This window comes from Euprymna scolopes, chromosome 28, assembly GCF_053919585.1.
Source record: "Euprymna scolopes isolate OS-2025 chromosome 28, ASM5391958v1, whole genome shotgun sequence".
In the NCBI taxonomy this organism is placed as follows: domain Eukaryota; kingdom Metazoa; phylum Mollusca; class Cephalopoda; order Sepiida; family Sepiolidae; genus Euprymna; species Euprymna scolopes.
Window position 1 is genome coordinate 2,360,833 of NC_136509.1, and position 17,049 is coordinate 2,377,881.

At 35.8% G+C, this 17,049-nt stretch overlaps 1 protein-coding gene across 1 annotated transcript in view; it reads right to left on the minus strand.

Annotated features, from left to right (window-relative positions):
- LOC145249431 (uncharacterized) overlaps positions 1 to 17,049 on the minus strand; it is a 911,941-nt gene that overhangs the window by 312,931 nt on the left and 581,961 nt on the right. Inside the window, exons 76-77 of the mRNA XM_080110989.1 lie at positions 14,607 to 15,885; positions 6,332 to 8,588 (exon numbers count right to left, since the gene is read on the minus strand). Coding sequence (XP_079967115.1) covers positions 6,332 to 8,588; positions 14,607 to 15,885 — 3,536 coding nt within the window. The remainder of the gene's footprint in view (positions 1 to 6,331; positions 8,589 to 14,606; positions 15,886 to 17,049) is intronic.

The window sequence follows — 17,049 nt, forward strand, 5'->3', positions numbered from 1 at the left end:
TAAGAGAACCACAAGAAAATGCACTGAAGTGCAGAAATTAGGAACTTGTGGTTTCTGGAAAATCTAAAACCTAGACACCTCAAAAGCATGTAGCCCTGCTCGCATATTAATAAAATGCTCCCCTGAAGTTGCTTCAGTTTTCTCCAAACTTTTCTACAAATGCCTTTAGGAATCTTGCTTTTCTGACTGCTGGAAAACTGCTTCTATGATACCAGTTTACAAGAATTCTGACAAAAGAACTGACCTATTAAATTATCGCTCCATTAGCTTCGTCCCTCTCTTCGCCAAGATATTTTAATCCATAATTAATCGAGCTCTAGTCCACCACCTTACAGTTGCTAAACTTCTTTCCGATCAATAATATGGACTTAAGAAAGCCCGTTCTACTGCAGATATTCTAACTTATCTCTGAACGTATGTGCCAGATAAAGCAGGGGAAACTTGGGCAGTAGCCCTAGATATAACTAAGGCTTTTGACAAATCCTTCTTAAATAAGAGAAGAATCTAGGTTGTTCTCGATGGTCGTATGTCAAAACAATATGATATAAATGCGGGTGTATCTCAAGGGTCGATCCTTGGGCCTGTATTATTCCTGATATTCATAAACGACCTTCCTGATAAAATTGTTTCTGAGATGGGTATATTTGCTGATGACACCACGCTCTATAACAGGCACGCGAGGAAAACGAATAAGCACATATCTAAAGCAATGGTGGAAAACATAGAGGAAGACTTCCAGTCATTAGTTGAATAGGGACAAAAATGGATGGTTACATTCAATGTTGTCACGACTAAGCTTGTTTCCTTTAATAATTGCAAGAAACCAGTATTTACGTCGAAGTGCTTGCAGTTCGTCAGAGCAAGCACCGTTAAAGTACTTGTAGAACAGGCAGAGATATTATTCATCTTTAATCATGAACTCAGGTGATTCCGACGACAGTCAATGTACAACCGAGATATTTGAGCGTAGACGTTACGAATATAAACGGGGGGGGGAACAAAAAAATAGAATGAGAGTAAAAAAGACAAACAAAATATGAAATAAACTATCGAACTGTCCTATCAAGAAATAAGATTCTACCCGCCCACCCATCATTTTGAATCATTTACGGTGGCTCCCGTGATAGTCTAAGAACAGTCGAGATATTACGAATATCAAAGTACATAAAATATGAGTATAAATGAATAAAAAACTGAATAAAAATGAATAAAAAAGTAGAATGAGAGACAAAAAAAAAAATGCTAATTACATAAAGTATATGTTAGACATCATTTTACTTTATCTTTTTTTTTCATTAGTCTTTCCAAAATCAGAGACAGAATCACCAAAACAAAAAAGTAATGTCTTATCAGTGAAAGGAATTCTGTCCACTCACCGCCAAGAAAAAAAAACCCAAAACATTAAAGAGCTTCCTAATCTTGGTTCAATTATAACTCATATGAACTAAATAACAAAAAAACGAAATAATAAATTGTTGTCAGTAAAATTATCTTGTCATTTTTTTTGTAAAATTCTTGATTGTGACAGAATGGCAAAAGACAAGAAGGAATAGGTGCCTTACTTATCAAGCATCTACACATTCAAACATCATTTACGGAGAAAAATATAGAAAATGGGAGATAACCCATAGTCTCACTAATCAACCATAAATTCAGACGCGTTCGTAATCATAGACTTTGAATCTGACGCCAAAGATAAAATCTGTCGTCGTCGATTTTGTCTGATTAGAAAATGTTTCGTACGCTCTCTATAATTCAATAGTTATACGAAATGAGGACATCAATTGATGACGTGTTAAGTTTGACGGTTGATTAAAAGTAGTCCTTAATCTTCTTTTCTATTTATATAAAATTCAGGTGAGTTTCTCTCTCCAGCTTTTTTTTTATGGAAATTGCTCCAGACAAGGTACTGAAAGTACTTCCTTTAAACTCCTCGACCTAACGTTCACGGGGAACATGAACTGGAATAGATACATTGAGAGCATTGCCAAGGCTACTGCGAAGAAGGTGGGGTGGGTGGGCTCTCTCGCATAAAGTTTTATTTTCCATGAATTACTCAAGCAAAGTTTTATTTTTTATGAATTACTAAAGTGAAGTTTTATTTTCCATGAATTACTAAAGTAAAGTTTTATTTTATGAATTACTCAAGTAAAGTTCTATTTTTTATGAATTACTAAAGTAAAGTTTTATTTTCGATGAATTATTCAAGTTAAGTTTTATTTTTTATGAATTACTAAAGTAAAGTTTTATTTTTCATGAATTACTAAAGTAAAGTTTTATTTTCTATGAATTACTCAAGTAAAGTTTTATTTTCTATGAATTACTAAAGTAAAGTTCTATTTTTATGAATTAATAAAGTAAAGTTTTATTTTTTATGAATTACTAAAATAAAGTTTTATTTTCCATGAATTACTAAAGTAAAGTTTTATTTTTCTGAATTAATAAAGTAAAGTTTTATTTCTCATAAATTACTAAGTAAAGTTCTATTTTTTATGAATTACTAAAGTAAAGTTTTATTTTCCATGAATTACTAAAGTAAAGTTTCATTTTTATGAATCACTGAATTAAATGTTTACGGCAATGTTACAATACGATATGAATAAATTCATGCATAAAGAGAAAAACAAAACTATTAAAAAAACAACACAAAAAGTACAACCCGTTTCCCAGACCAGCAAGAAAAACATGCATCACTTCTAGATCTGTTTCTGACCACAGTTCCCGATGACTGTGTAACGAATGCCCACAGCCCTCTTGGGAACGCCGATCATGCAGTGGTAATGGTTGAAATCGCCCTAAACTCTAGAGCTAAAACTAAAGAGCTGCTGCTAAAAAAAAACGAGATATTATAAAAAGGCTGACTGAGAAGCCATCAGGGACTTCATCAGAGACACTCCATGGCAAAATATTTTTTCACTTCCTGTTGAACATTGCGCACATGAGACCACTGAATGGTTCAAAGCGGCAATTGGAACACATATTCCCGCACGCAAATTCTATAGCAAACCCCACTCTCACCAATGGTTCACTTCAACTTGTGCAGCTGCCATATCGTGCAGTTGCCGTATCGCAAATTTAACCGACATAAGTCCAGTTCAAACAGACAGAAGTACATAGAAGCCAGACATAACTGTAAGAAAGAAATAGTGGCAGCTAAGAGATAATTTACTGAAACCACCCAAAAACGCATCGAAGCACAGAAATTAGGAACCCGAGACTTCTGGGAAATCTACAACAGTGTGGTAAATAATGGGCAATCAACAATTCCTCCACTATCCAACAATCATGAGGTTGTTTTCTCTGCAACTGAGAAGGCTAACATGCTTGCCAGACGGTTTGCCTCCAACTCCACACTGGACTCTGCTAACCATCCCCTCATTGACTTTCCTTTGCGGACAGACGCCACACTCGACGATCTGAAAAACACCCCTGCTCAGGTGCATGCTATCATAAGAAAGCTTGACACTGCAAAAGCATGTGGACCTGATCTCATCCCGGCTGTGCTAATTAAAAAGTGTGGCGCCGAAGTAGCTCCAGTTCTCTCCAAACTTTACAACAAATGCCTTAATGAATCTTGCTTTCCTGCCTGCTAGAAAAGTGTTTCTGTAGTGCCAGTTTTCAAGAATTCTGGCGAAAGAACTGACCCAGTAAATTATCGCCCCATTAGCCTCCTCCCACTTTTCGACAAAATATTTGAGACCATAATTAACCAAGCTCTAGTCCATCACCTTACAGATGCTAAACTTCTGACTGACCAACAATATGGATTTAGGAAAGCCCGTTCAACAGCAGACATTCTAACTGTAATCTCAGAACGTATATACCAGTCACTAGACAAAGCGGGGAAGGCTAGAGCGGTAGCTCTAGATATATCGAAGGCTTTTGACAGGGTATGGCATGAGGGTCTTCTCAAGAAAGTCAGGTCATACGGCATCACTGGAAGAATTCATAACATAATTAAATCCTTCTTAAATAAGAGAAAAATCCAGGTTGTCCTTGACGGTAGTACATCTAAACAATATGATATAAATGCGGGAGTGCCTCAGGGGTCTATACTTTGACCTCTGTTATTCCTAATATTCATAAATTACCTCCCTGACAAAATTGTCTGTGAGATGGGTATGTATGCTGACGACACCACGTTCTATAACAGACACGACAGGAAAACAAATGAACACATATCTAAAGAAATGGCAGAAACACGAGAGGAAGACCTCCGATCCGTAGTGGAATGGGGACAAAAATGGTTGGTCACCTTCAATGCTGCCAAGACTAAACTTGTTTCCTTCAATAATTACAAGAAACCTTCCCTACCGCCAATAGCAATGGCCAATGACTTTTTATCTGAAAGTACATATTTTAAACTCCTCGGCCTAACGTTCACAGGAAACATGGGTTGGAACAATTACATTGAGAACATTGCCAGGACCTCTGCGAAGAAGGTGGGTTATCTCTACCGTGCTAGAAAGCTACTAACTCCTGAAAGTACCCTATACCTCTATAAGGTCACCATTCGCCCATGTATGGAGTATTGTTGACATATTTGGACTGGTGCATCTACAAGGTTCAAAAGAGAGTCACCAATCTGATAGGCCCTGAACTGTCATCTAAACTTCAGCCCCTGGCCCATCGACGAAATGCTGCATCCTTCTGCCTGTTCTCCAAGTCGTAAATACCCCCGACAAATCCGACAAGCAGCTTAATCCCACCTCTTCACAGTAGAGATCCCTTGATGCAAGAGAGCCTTCTACTCCAGTAGTTTCTTCCCCAGAACAGCTAGACTTTGGAATTTCCTTCCGGGTCCTTGCTTCCCCGACTGTAGCGACAAGCAGAAGTTCAAGTGTAACGTGGACCGACATCTTGCTGCCCAACTTCCTACACAATACCCCTGATGCTTATGTCCCTGATAGTAGCCCCCCCTTCAACAAAGTGGCAATGTGCTTTGTTTGGGTTGAAACTGTAATAAAAAATAAAACACTGGTATTATTTGGATTCTTCAAACTACAGTTCTCATCTTGAGTGTTATTTTCACAACATCTCGGTCGATGTAACCTCTGGCCTGCTTCGGGGTGATGTTGCCGAACTTGAGACTGTTTCTTTCAAACTCGGGAATTTGGACGGAATATAAACAGAAGCCTTTATTTACTTCATGGAGTAGCATGCTCTTGTTCCGTCAGCCATGATTGGATAGAGGTCCTAAGTAATTCGCAATTGTATTTTGCAATGGCCAACACTGAGCATTCAACCTTCAGGAGAATATCATTTTCGCAACTAGATCATTTTCGCAACTAGATCATTTTCCCAACTAGATCATTTTCGCAACTAGATCATTTTCAATTACTTTAAACATTGTGTACAGTTCTCGTACGAATTTTAGGAGCCTAAAACCTATCTTATTTCTAGCTATAAGCATCACTATTTATTACTAATGATTATTGCCATATATTACCACATATATTACTGTATATATTATTGTACATATATATATTATTAGTGGTATTGTTTACTTATTACTGTATATATTATGTAGGGTTACAAAAAAGGATTTTCAATCTAATAGATTTCACTTTGTCAACTAAGCTCCAACCCCTGTCCCATCGCCTCAATGTTGCATCTGCCTGTTTTACAAGGATTTTAATGGAATGTGCTCTGATGATATCGTTGCACTTGTGCCCCCTCGACGAACATATCCATGACAAACCCGCTTAGCAACAAAATCACACCCCTTCACTGGTGAGGTTCTTAAATACCAGAAAGCTTCCTACTCTAATATTTTCTCTCCTCAAACAGCTAAAGTTTGGAATTCCGTTCCTGTCACCTGCTTCTATTACTGCACTGCAGAAGTTTAAATGTAACGTAAACCAACATCTTGTTAATCTTTCCTAAGGCATGATCCCAAATAGTAGCCCGTTATATCTAATTGGCGATATGCTTTGTTAGGGGTGAAAAAATTAAATGTTGGGAAAATAACACTCAAGATGAAAATAGTACGATTAACCAGCCCTCTTATAAAAGGTTCAGAAATGCCGTGTTAGTATTATTATTGTAATTATTATTATTATTATTATTATTATTATTATTATTATTATTATTATCATTATCATTATCATTATTATTATTATTATCATTATTATTATTATTATTATTATTATTATTATTATTATTATTATTATTATTATTATTATTATTATTAGTCTGAGCAAATGTTAAAGAACGCTGAAAACTTTCAAGAAGTTTTATTAGTTTCTTAAACATCTGATTTTCATATAATATAAGGACTATGTAAATTTCTTAAAAAAAAACGTAATGGAATTTATACCAAAGAACATACCTTCCAATAAATTTATCCGCAGTAGATAACGTTACAACAACTCTTCCTCCAGCACCTCCACCACCACGATTTCCACCTCCGTCGCCACCAGCTACAGAGATGACTCCTGTTCCAGTAAGCTGATTCGTCTCGATGTAAATAGAACCACCGCTACCACCACCAGCGTCGTTTTTGCCGCTACCGCCATCGGAACTAATTTTGCCATGGTGAGAAAAGAGGTTCTTTATTTTGATTGATAATACTCCTCCTCCAGGACCTCCAGCTCCAGTTGAAAGATTTCCTCCGCCTGATCCAGGACTACCTGCAGTAAGAATCGAACCAAACTGTGGAGATGGCGGACTGGGATTCGGGATACCAGACACACCGCCCGTTCCTCCATGACTGCCACCATTTCCTAACACACCAAAACCTCGTCCATTTTGTGCTGGATATCCAAAACTATCGGCGGTTAAAGAACCTTTATAAGATAAAGTCATATCCGAGGATTCCACTTGTAGATATCTGCCACGCACAAGTCCTTTATACATTATTCTGAAGCTCTGGTGCAGGAATAGATTCAATGGAGCTAAAGTGTTCAGCCCGAACTCTAAAACACCGTTTGAAGTAACAGTCAGATTGTTGAACGATAATGTTGCGACCGGGTCTAAAGTGTTGATGTTAATGCCAGTTCGTGCCGTAGACGAAAAATATACATGGGATCCCGATGCCACAACAATTTCTAAAACACCGATTATTGCGCCTTCGACGTACAAATTGGGACTATCAGCTTGAAGGACAACAGGATCTGTAAGGAGAAGCTTTGAAGGAAACCTCACCTTTCCATTCGGAGCGATTTTTACTTTACATTTCAAGGCATAAGGATGTTTGGTGCCGAATTTCGTTGCTATTTCCATATATTGGTTGTTTTTCACTAATATCGTGCCGGTGAAGTCTCCATCAACTTGTTCAATATATAATCTTTTTATTTTCTCCGGAACAGCCACAATAACGCTATTTCGAATATCCAAAAGGAAATTTGTTGGGAGGTTTTCGGATAAATCGGTAACAGCTTTGGTTATATGACCAGAGTTCCAAACTAGGATTTTCAAGAAATTCTTTCCGGATTTGAAGAAATTCAAGTAAACAGTTCCCGGTGCTCCGCTTTCCTTACCAGTTCCACCTTCAGAAGTGAATTTACCAATAAAGGAATTCATGTTTGATGCTTCAACTGCAATTCGACCGCCACCACCACCTCCAGCTTTTAAAGATGTACACGATCCACCGTTGGTTGAAACTAAACCTGAACCAGAGAGAACAGGTGTTTTTATTCGTATACTACCACCACTTGCACCTCCTTGTGTAGAACTACTGGCACCTCCACTTGTAATAGAACCATCTAAAACAAAGCTTTTGGATGCGTGTATATAGACTACACCACCACCTGCAGTAAACCTTCTTCCGCAACCAGGTAGAACAGGTGTGAGAAGCGACCCATAAGTCGATCCGGGGTTACCTGAACCTTCTCCACCATGACTTGCGCCGCTGATTCTACCAACAAGGCAATCATCACGACCTTGTTGATCCATGGATATAACTGCATCTTTTCCGATAATTAGTTTTTCAGACTCGATGCTTAACCAACTCGCCTTCGGGATAGATTTCTCTAAGAAGCAACTCGAGGATGGTAGCATATGGAATTGCTGTGCGGATATTGTCAGGTTCGTACGAGTCGTTGTCAAGTTAGATCGAAAACCGACGACTAGCCTCTTCAATGTAAGGCTATTCAAGTCTTTACCGACCCAGCTTCCTTCTTTCAGAATGATTTTGGACATCTCCTCAGACTGAAGAGTGTCTGTAAGTAATGATGCCCCGGAGAAAACGGTTAGAGTTCCATGCTTACCAATAATGACATTCTTCGACTGCACCTTGCCTTTTACTTCTAGTAAAGGAGATTCGCTCTGTACCGACAGGTCATTATCACATAACAAAGACGCACCGGACTCAATGACAAAATTAATTTGCGATCCTTTCTCCTCCTGTTCAAATTTCTGGACGGTGAGTGTGGCGTTGTTTGATATCAACACGGAGCCGGTGCCATCTCCGATGAGCGTTCCGACCGCAAGAGCTGAAGTTATTTCGACGGACGATTTCTTTGTTATATAAAGCATGTCAATTGAAGAGGGAAGATCGAAAGATACCGATAATACCGTATGGGTTCCGCCTGGCCCGGATATTATCAGGATTTTCTTTTTACGCAAATCTTCAATAAAGATAGTACCTGAAAATAAGAGAAAACACATTATAATTAAAAACATATCCATAAAAACACCACGCACATACGTAGTCACACATAAGTGAAATTGTTGAATGTTAGATTCAAGTGAAATCGCTAATTGTGGAATTTAAGTGAAATTGCTATATGTAAATTTAAGTTAAATTGCTTAATGTGCAATTTAATTGAAATCGCTAAATTTGAAATTTAAGCGAAATCGCTAAATGTAGAATTTACGTAAAATCGCTAAATGTGAAATTTAAATTAATTCTGTAAATACTATGAGCGTAAAGTTTTTTCTTTAAATAATTGACCGTGTTCATATAATTATTAACATTTGTTTATTTTCAGCAAATCATTAATAGTGAAATAAACAATTCCAACTAGACGGTCGAGTTTCGTTACTTAATTATTTATCCACACTAAAGAGCTGTGATACAATGGATGGATGGAGATAAACACACACACACACACACACACACACACACACACACACACACACACACACACATATATATGTATATATATATATTTATGTTTATAAAATTAAGTATATCTATATATCTATAAAAGTGAGAATGGGTGTGTGTGTGAAGACACTTCTCAACCTATATACTCAACGAATTTTTATCTACAGATTGAAATTTTGTATATAGGGTATTCATCACGCGGAAAACCTTTCAATCGGTTTTCACCCAGTACAAGAGTTTATAAAGGAGTGAAAATTTAAAGATTTGTACTTAAGGGTCATTGGATTTTTATCTGTTTGTCAACTGTTTCACGAGGTTTGAAAACACTTTTAAAGATTGTGACAAGCTGATCTAATGGCTATAGTATTAACTTATTGCCTTTAGGTTTTGGTTTCGATTTCAACTCGAGTATTTTTATTACAAGTAGTGAACTATTTAGAAAAACATAATACTCACATTTTCTCTCAGTTTCATTGTTTTTTAATTTTTTAAAAAGGAATTTAGCGTTACGTTAATACCAAGCAACGTCAGGTACATTTTTTGTAGTATTTCTATATTTCTATGTAAAACTATTTAATTATCATTTAAAAGGATTAATAGGCTGATGATGTTGTCTGCATTTAGCTAAAGTTTGTTTTACGCAAAGATGCAAAGAAATAGTGGAAGACCATTGTAAACATTAAGATACCCTTGAAGTTAAGAAATTTTAATCTATATCAGATATTAACTAATAAATAATACACACATTTCAGTTCTTTAGAACACTAGCAGGCCGCCCGGCATTGCCTGGTTGAAAAATATGCATAAATATTATATCTTAATTAATATAGAAACTGAGACATATGTATGCGAGTATTATGTTTTTTGTAAGTGAAAAAAGGATATTCGAGATGACATCGAACCAAAATCTAAAGGCATTGAGCCAAGCAGGATCACTATTACACCAGCTTACAACGATATAAACAAAGTGATTTCTAAAAACTTTATTCTTAATATAAAGAAGCTGTCATGTTTCTCAATCGCGCATGCGCAGCCATGAGACAGTTCACAAACAGACAAAAATCCGGCAACCTCTACGTACGATTTTTTCAATTTTTACCCCTTAGCAGCCCCTTTTTCCGGATGAAAACCAATTAAAAAGTTTTCCATATGCCCGAATACCTAATATACCAAATTTCAAGTCTGTTGATAAACAATTGTTGAGTATATAGGTTGAGAAGTGTCCACACAAACGTTATCACTTTTATAGATATATAGATTTTGAAAAATGTTTTATGTGCATAATATGTGACAACCTCCCATAATAAAACTTTAATCTACTACACTCTTATATAAATTTCATTTTGTGTATGTATGTGTGTGAGTTCCTTCCTCATAGGTTCCGAAACGGCTGACCCAGATTTCAAACAATGGTAATTTATATGTCTGGCTATGTTCTTTGATCTGTTTTGTACAGAAATTCATCTGATAAATATCGGAAATCGAAAAAATCCGCTCTTAAAAATAGTCTTTTTTCTCTCATAGATATATTCGTTTTTACAGGGGATACTTTTACGTTACACCGACCAAGGAAAGTAATAAAATGTCGTGAATCATTTCGTCTTCAAAAAACAGATTTGTTATCATCTGGCGATATAGATTAGTAGTAGAGCATTCGATTACAGATCGAATGATCCTCTGTTCAAGGCTGGGCGTACCTTACCATTTTATTCATTTTTTATTAATGAATTCATGAATTAAATTTACGATAAAAGAACCATTTAAAATCGCCGCAAATCATTTCTTCGTTTACATATTTTAAAAGTAAACATTAATTAGAAGTGAATTTTTCAGCGCATTCATCATCAAGTCCAAATATCAGCTGACGTGATATTGTAAACAAACGGAAATTTGATGAACGACATTATCATTATTTTTTAATTTTTAAAATTATGTTTTGCGAATTACTCCATCGGGCAAATTATTCCCCGTAATATATAATATTATATACCAATATATAGTAGTGATACCAAATATATAGTTATGATTTCAAAAGTAAAGGAAAATATATAAATTATGAGTTAAGTGCCATCAGTTGGAATGCAAACCAAAAATATATTTATTCAGTGTTACCATCTGCACGCCGCATATAAAAACTTAAAAAGTTATATTATAAAATGTATGAATGTATATTTACGCATGCGTACAAGAGTTTATATCGACTTACACTTACCAAGTTTACATTGTTTTCAATTTTGACCCTTTAGCAGATGTTTTTACCAGTTAATGACCAAATCGACTTCATTCCATAAGCTTAAATCCACTATATATCAAAATTCAAATCTGTAGACCAAAATTAACAACAGATATTTCTCATAGACAGATAAGGTCACATTTATATATATATACTAGAACACCACTAGGCGTTCCCCGGTCGTAAAATTGACTAAATATATTTTAATTTATGCAGATGCTGTTTTTATTATTACAGAGCCTATTTTCTATTGAATATTATATTGTACTTTATATATAGTAATGATTTGCTAAAATAAACTAAAATCGTTATTTCCATGGCAGGTGCTCGTCTGAACTCCAATCTCTGGTCCCCCATCGCCAATCTTTCACGAAAAACATCCGTCTAGATGAATCCACTGTGAAAAATTTACCCCACTCTATATCTGTGCCTAAATCAAAACACGGATTCCATGAACAAAGCTTCTTTCTTAGAACTGCACGCCTGTGGAACTCTGTTCCGTCTGCCTGCTTCCCACCGGACTACAACTTGGATGTCTTCAATCCAACGTTAACAAATTCCTAATGAACCGCTCCCTTAAGTAAACACTTCATCAAATCTCCACACTAACGTAATGTACTTGCAATAACCCTTATCCCTGAGTGGCTTCCGGGCCTTGATAAGTGGTGATCACTGTGTAAAAAAAATAAATAAAGAATAAAAAAGAAACTAAACCATGACTTAGGTGCTATCAGCTATAATGCAAACCAAAAGATATTTCTCTTCAGTCTTGGAGAAAGGAAAAGTCAGTTAATAAAGATCCGCGCGTTGTTTTATTTTGGAATGGAAATTTTCGAACGGTGCGTCGGCTACGCGATATTAACGCCAGGAGTGTGAATTCCGTTATAGAAGCGTTGATTTAATTTAAATAATATAAAATATGCATCAGGTGCGCTCAAAAGCCAAATTACAACGCAATCATACGAAAATCAACAAATATTTTACTTGTTTAAATTTATAATTTAAATATATTTCGGAGTCGAACTCCATCCTCAGTATTTTGTACATCTTGTCTCTTTCATTTTTTTTATTTTTTGCCATATTGTAAAGTTGTAGAAAGAAACGGAACTCATACTCCTGACGCCAATCTCGCCAACGCACCGTTCTGACATTTCAAAATACAGCCGCTGAGAGACAACACGCGGATCTTTACTAACTGACTTTTCTCCAACCTTACAACATGACAAGAAAGAAGAAATAAGAAAAGAAAAAAATAATGAACAAAATACTGTTGTTATTGGGATTTCAAGCTCACCTGATGCGAATTTTATTTTATATATCTTTTGTTTATTTGTTAAATATACGTAGAATGCTATTTTATTTTAATAAGTTCAAAATTCATTTATGTCTGTAATTATGCATTATTTAAGGAAATGTTCCTAAATCATTTGATTTCTTTGCGTGGTGATATTGATTAATACACAAGTTCGCCTGATCTAAACTCATGCGAATTTTTCTTGTGAGAATATTTGAAGTCAAAAGTATTCAGCCACCGCCCTCGACCTCTTGAAATATTAAAGCAAGCTATTGTTCTGAAATTACGGCTATTTCAGTCGAAATGATCCATCGAATTATTGAAAACTGTCGTAAACGACTACAATCGTGTGTTAGAAATGGTGGGATACATTTAACCAATTTAATATTTCAGATTGTGAAATAAAATGTATTCTACGTATATTAAAAAAAAATCCTACGATTGTTATTTAATTTTTTTGTCCAAAAAATGTGTCAGATCAATTTGAAACACGTCACACACACACACACACACACACACACACACACACACACACACACACACACACACACACACACACAATCATATATACGATTGTTCAGCTGGATTAAATCCACCGCCATTCTGCTTCACACACATATATATATATATATATATATATACACACACACACACACACATGTATATTATTATACATGTATATTATATTTTATAGTGGGAATTAGACCTGGACTCTAAAGAGCAGAGATTATTCTAATGTATTAATAAATATATTAATACTTTAAAAAGAACAGTACCCATAGTGCTATAGATATATAAGCTCAATAATATATGTATCCTAGAGCTATATTAATATTGAGTAACACGATTAATAATTGCAAATACAAATCAATTTCAAAAGAAAAACAAACAAAATCAACTTGAGTGTACGATCATTTCGGAAACGATTTTATTAAAATTGACAATTCTTCTTGACAATAATTTACAAAGGTTTTGATTTTGTCTTGGAACATAATTTCCTCATCAGCAAAAAATAAGGAGGGGGAGTATAAGACACTAAAATAAAACTAGAATTTTTGTCGTAAGAAAGGCGGATATTTCTTATTAATATCCATAATAAAATTTTTTTTAAGTTCAGTCAGTATATCTTTGGGCATGCTGCTGTATCTTGTCTCCGATTTCAAACATATATATATAGAAATTTATTGAACGAGCGTCACCCCCCTTTTTAAAATTCATCATTCAATAAGATAAAAAGCTATAGCAAACATCTAAATGACTATTTTAACAACAGTTCCTGATTTCAAAAAAAGAAAAATTAAAAGGTAAATATCTCTATATATTTTTAAAGCAAATTTATTATGTAAATTCAAAAATATATATTTTTCTCTACTTATTTCTATCTCTAACCCATATTAATTTTCTTATAAATTTTAAATCCAGACCTTTTATTTCAATTTTTCAAATTCATCTGCCTTACTTTTAATGCTAGGTTTATTTATGGTGTCTTTTAAATTCAATAAAAACCCTCCAAAATTTGCTGATGAGGAGACCTTGCTTACCAAAAAACTATATATAATTATTCTACATAACTTGATGTATACCACAATAAAAAGCATTGGTTTCCGAAACGATCGTACAGATAATTGATTTTGTTGTTGTTCCTTCTTATGAAACGGATTTTTAATTTAATTAAAATTTGATTTTTAAATTTTAAATTATAAATCACATTACTTAATATTGAATTAGCTCTAGTACATTTAACTATCGAGCTTAGTATATATCTAAATTACAACGAGCACTTTCTATTTCCTGTATTTTAATTTAACTAGTAATTTCACTGTTACATTAAAATACACTCATCTCTTTAGACTATTGTTCTAATCTCCTTTAAATTATATATATATATATATATATATATATACGATTAAAAGAAAAGTTAGAAGAAGAAAACCGATTAGTGTCACAACTGAACTGTTGCAACGTATTTAAAGAACAAACATGTATTTAAATTATTTTTAATAAAATGAATTATTATGATTACTTACCCGCTGACCCTTGTCCTATCTTTCCTTGCTTTTTGCTTAACGCATTGATTTTAACATCCCAGTTGTAAGTTCCACCAGACAGGTATACAGCAATACGTCCGCCACCACCACCGCTAATACCTCCATTACTTTGGATCAAGCCGTTTCCCTGAAGAATCCGAGCTCGGATCAAAATACTTCCCCCACTTCCACCAGATGTGAAGGGCGCTATACCATCATTAGCGCTCATATCAATGATGCCATCCAGAAGGAAATCTTGCTTCACTGATAGTTCGAGTTGACCTCCACCATAAACTCTTTGAGAATTTGCATCATAACCGTTGCTTCCGTAACTCGTTGGGTTTGTAATGCTTCCGTATGAATTTTTGTTTGCTATTCCTTGTCCACCATGTGAGGCTGACATTCCGTACCTGGTTGCGCCACCGGGGCCGCTAGTTGCACGATACCCTTTGCCAATACCTTCCAAAATAGCGGTTGGCTTGATAACAACATTTTGCGCAGTAATCTTCGTTTTCTCCACACCAAAGCCGTCACCGACAATTAAAAGTTTTCCTCCGTTTTCTATGATTAGGTTTCGAAAGTTATAGTCGCCGGGCTGAAGCTCACAACTTTGACCTCGGAAAATATGTAAATCTAATCCAAGTGAACATGTCGCATTTGGGAACGGATCATGCAGGATGGACACAAGATCTTCGCGTGTATTCGGTGCCAGGTTAAAAAAAGTGGGGAGCATGGAGCCATTTATTTTCCGGAAAACATCAAGATCAAGGATAACTTTCGTATCCGATGAACAGAGAGGGGAGCGTTCTAAATGGCCCATGTGTTCGATTGTCAAGCTTTCTAGTTTGACGATCTTCTGGGGAACAGACCGCGGTCCGGATATTCGCAATCGACCATTTGATGTTACAGTTAAGTTTCTGACATCTGTTAGCATCCCACATATGTCGAGTATGACGTCATCTCTGACAGTGACATACGGTGGTAAACTGAGAAGGCCGAATGGACGAACAAATATTGATGATTTTAGTGTAAGACTCGTTATTGATTGGCTCGCATACATGAATTCAATGCCATCATCGACGTTTATGTTCGCAGTTGATTCAGATGTGATGGTATCGACTTGCACTTTAAGGGATTTTTGTTTTAAAGTACGAGGAGAGAACCCAACATACACATTCCCCTTTATTATCAATTCGTTGATCTTTATAAGTGGTTCAGTGTCAGGGACGACAATGCGGCTTACTGCGGTTGTTTGAAGATTGCCGTTGTCAATCAAAACCTGAAAAGAGTCAAACCAAATTTAAAAAGTGAAAAAAAAAAGAAATTTAAATTATAAAATGCTTTCTGCTTAGCAACTCTTAAATATCCGTTGTAATAGTTATCCGTTTTGCATAATGGGTCGGGAGATCTGAGTTCAATCATCGCTCGAGTCAAGCATATTAAAAAATAGGAAATCCTTCAGTGTTAAACACTCAATATTATTAGGTGATAATCAAGAGTCTTGGGGAAGCTCCATTTCTTGACAGGCTTCTGGGACTGACCTTTACTCCTGATCTGAAATAAAACACATACATTAAATCTGGTTGGATCACTGTACCGTTCTAGTATGTATTTCACTGCCGATTCAATCCTCTATCTGTACAAAAGGCAGGCACGTCCTAAAATGGAGTACTGTTGCCACATCTGGTCAGAAGCTGCCCAGCGTGCCCTATTCAACCATGATAGAGTTCAAAATTGGCTTCGAAACCAAGTAGGTGGTCTCCTTTTTATTTTCTGCAACCTTTTTCCCACAGAAGAGATGTTGTGAGCCTGTCTCTGCTCTATCTTTACGTTCCATGTCAGTATTCGACAGAGCTCCAATCTATGGTTCCTCCTTTGCCAAACTTTTATAAAAAACACTCGACTATCTACAACCACTATAAACGATTTCACACACTCTCGATCTGTGCTTTAATCTGAACGCAAGTCCCATGAACAAAGCTTTTTTCCCAGAAGTGCCCGTTTGTGGAACATAGTACCGCAAGCCTGCTTATCGGTTGAGTATTACATGGTAGCCTTCAAAATCAATGTAAACAAGTTCTTGTTAGTCCGTCTCCATAAATAATCAAATCCTACCCAATTTACACAATTAACGATAACTACACTACCCCCTTATATTCGTTAACTCTTATTCTTGAGTGGCCTTTGGGCCTTGATAAGTGGTGACTCCTAAGTAGAAAAAAAGGAGAGTAATTGTGGAAAAAGTGTGGTGTCCTTCCCTACATCTCGGAGGGGCACCAAATTAAAAGGGGGTCTTCAGGTTGTCTTTGACTATTACGCTGTCGCTCGATGTATATGCGGTCATTTCTCTGTTGTATCGAGTGTGGTTTTTATGTCATTATTTATTCCAGAAATCGAAAAATGGGCCAAAGTGTTGTATCTGATCAGTCTATATCTACATACT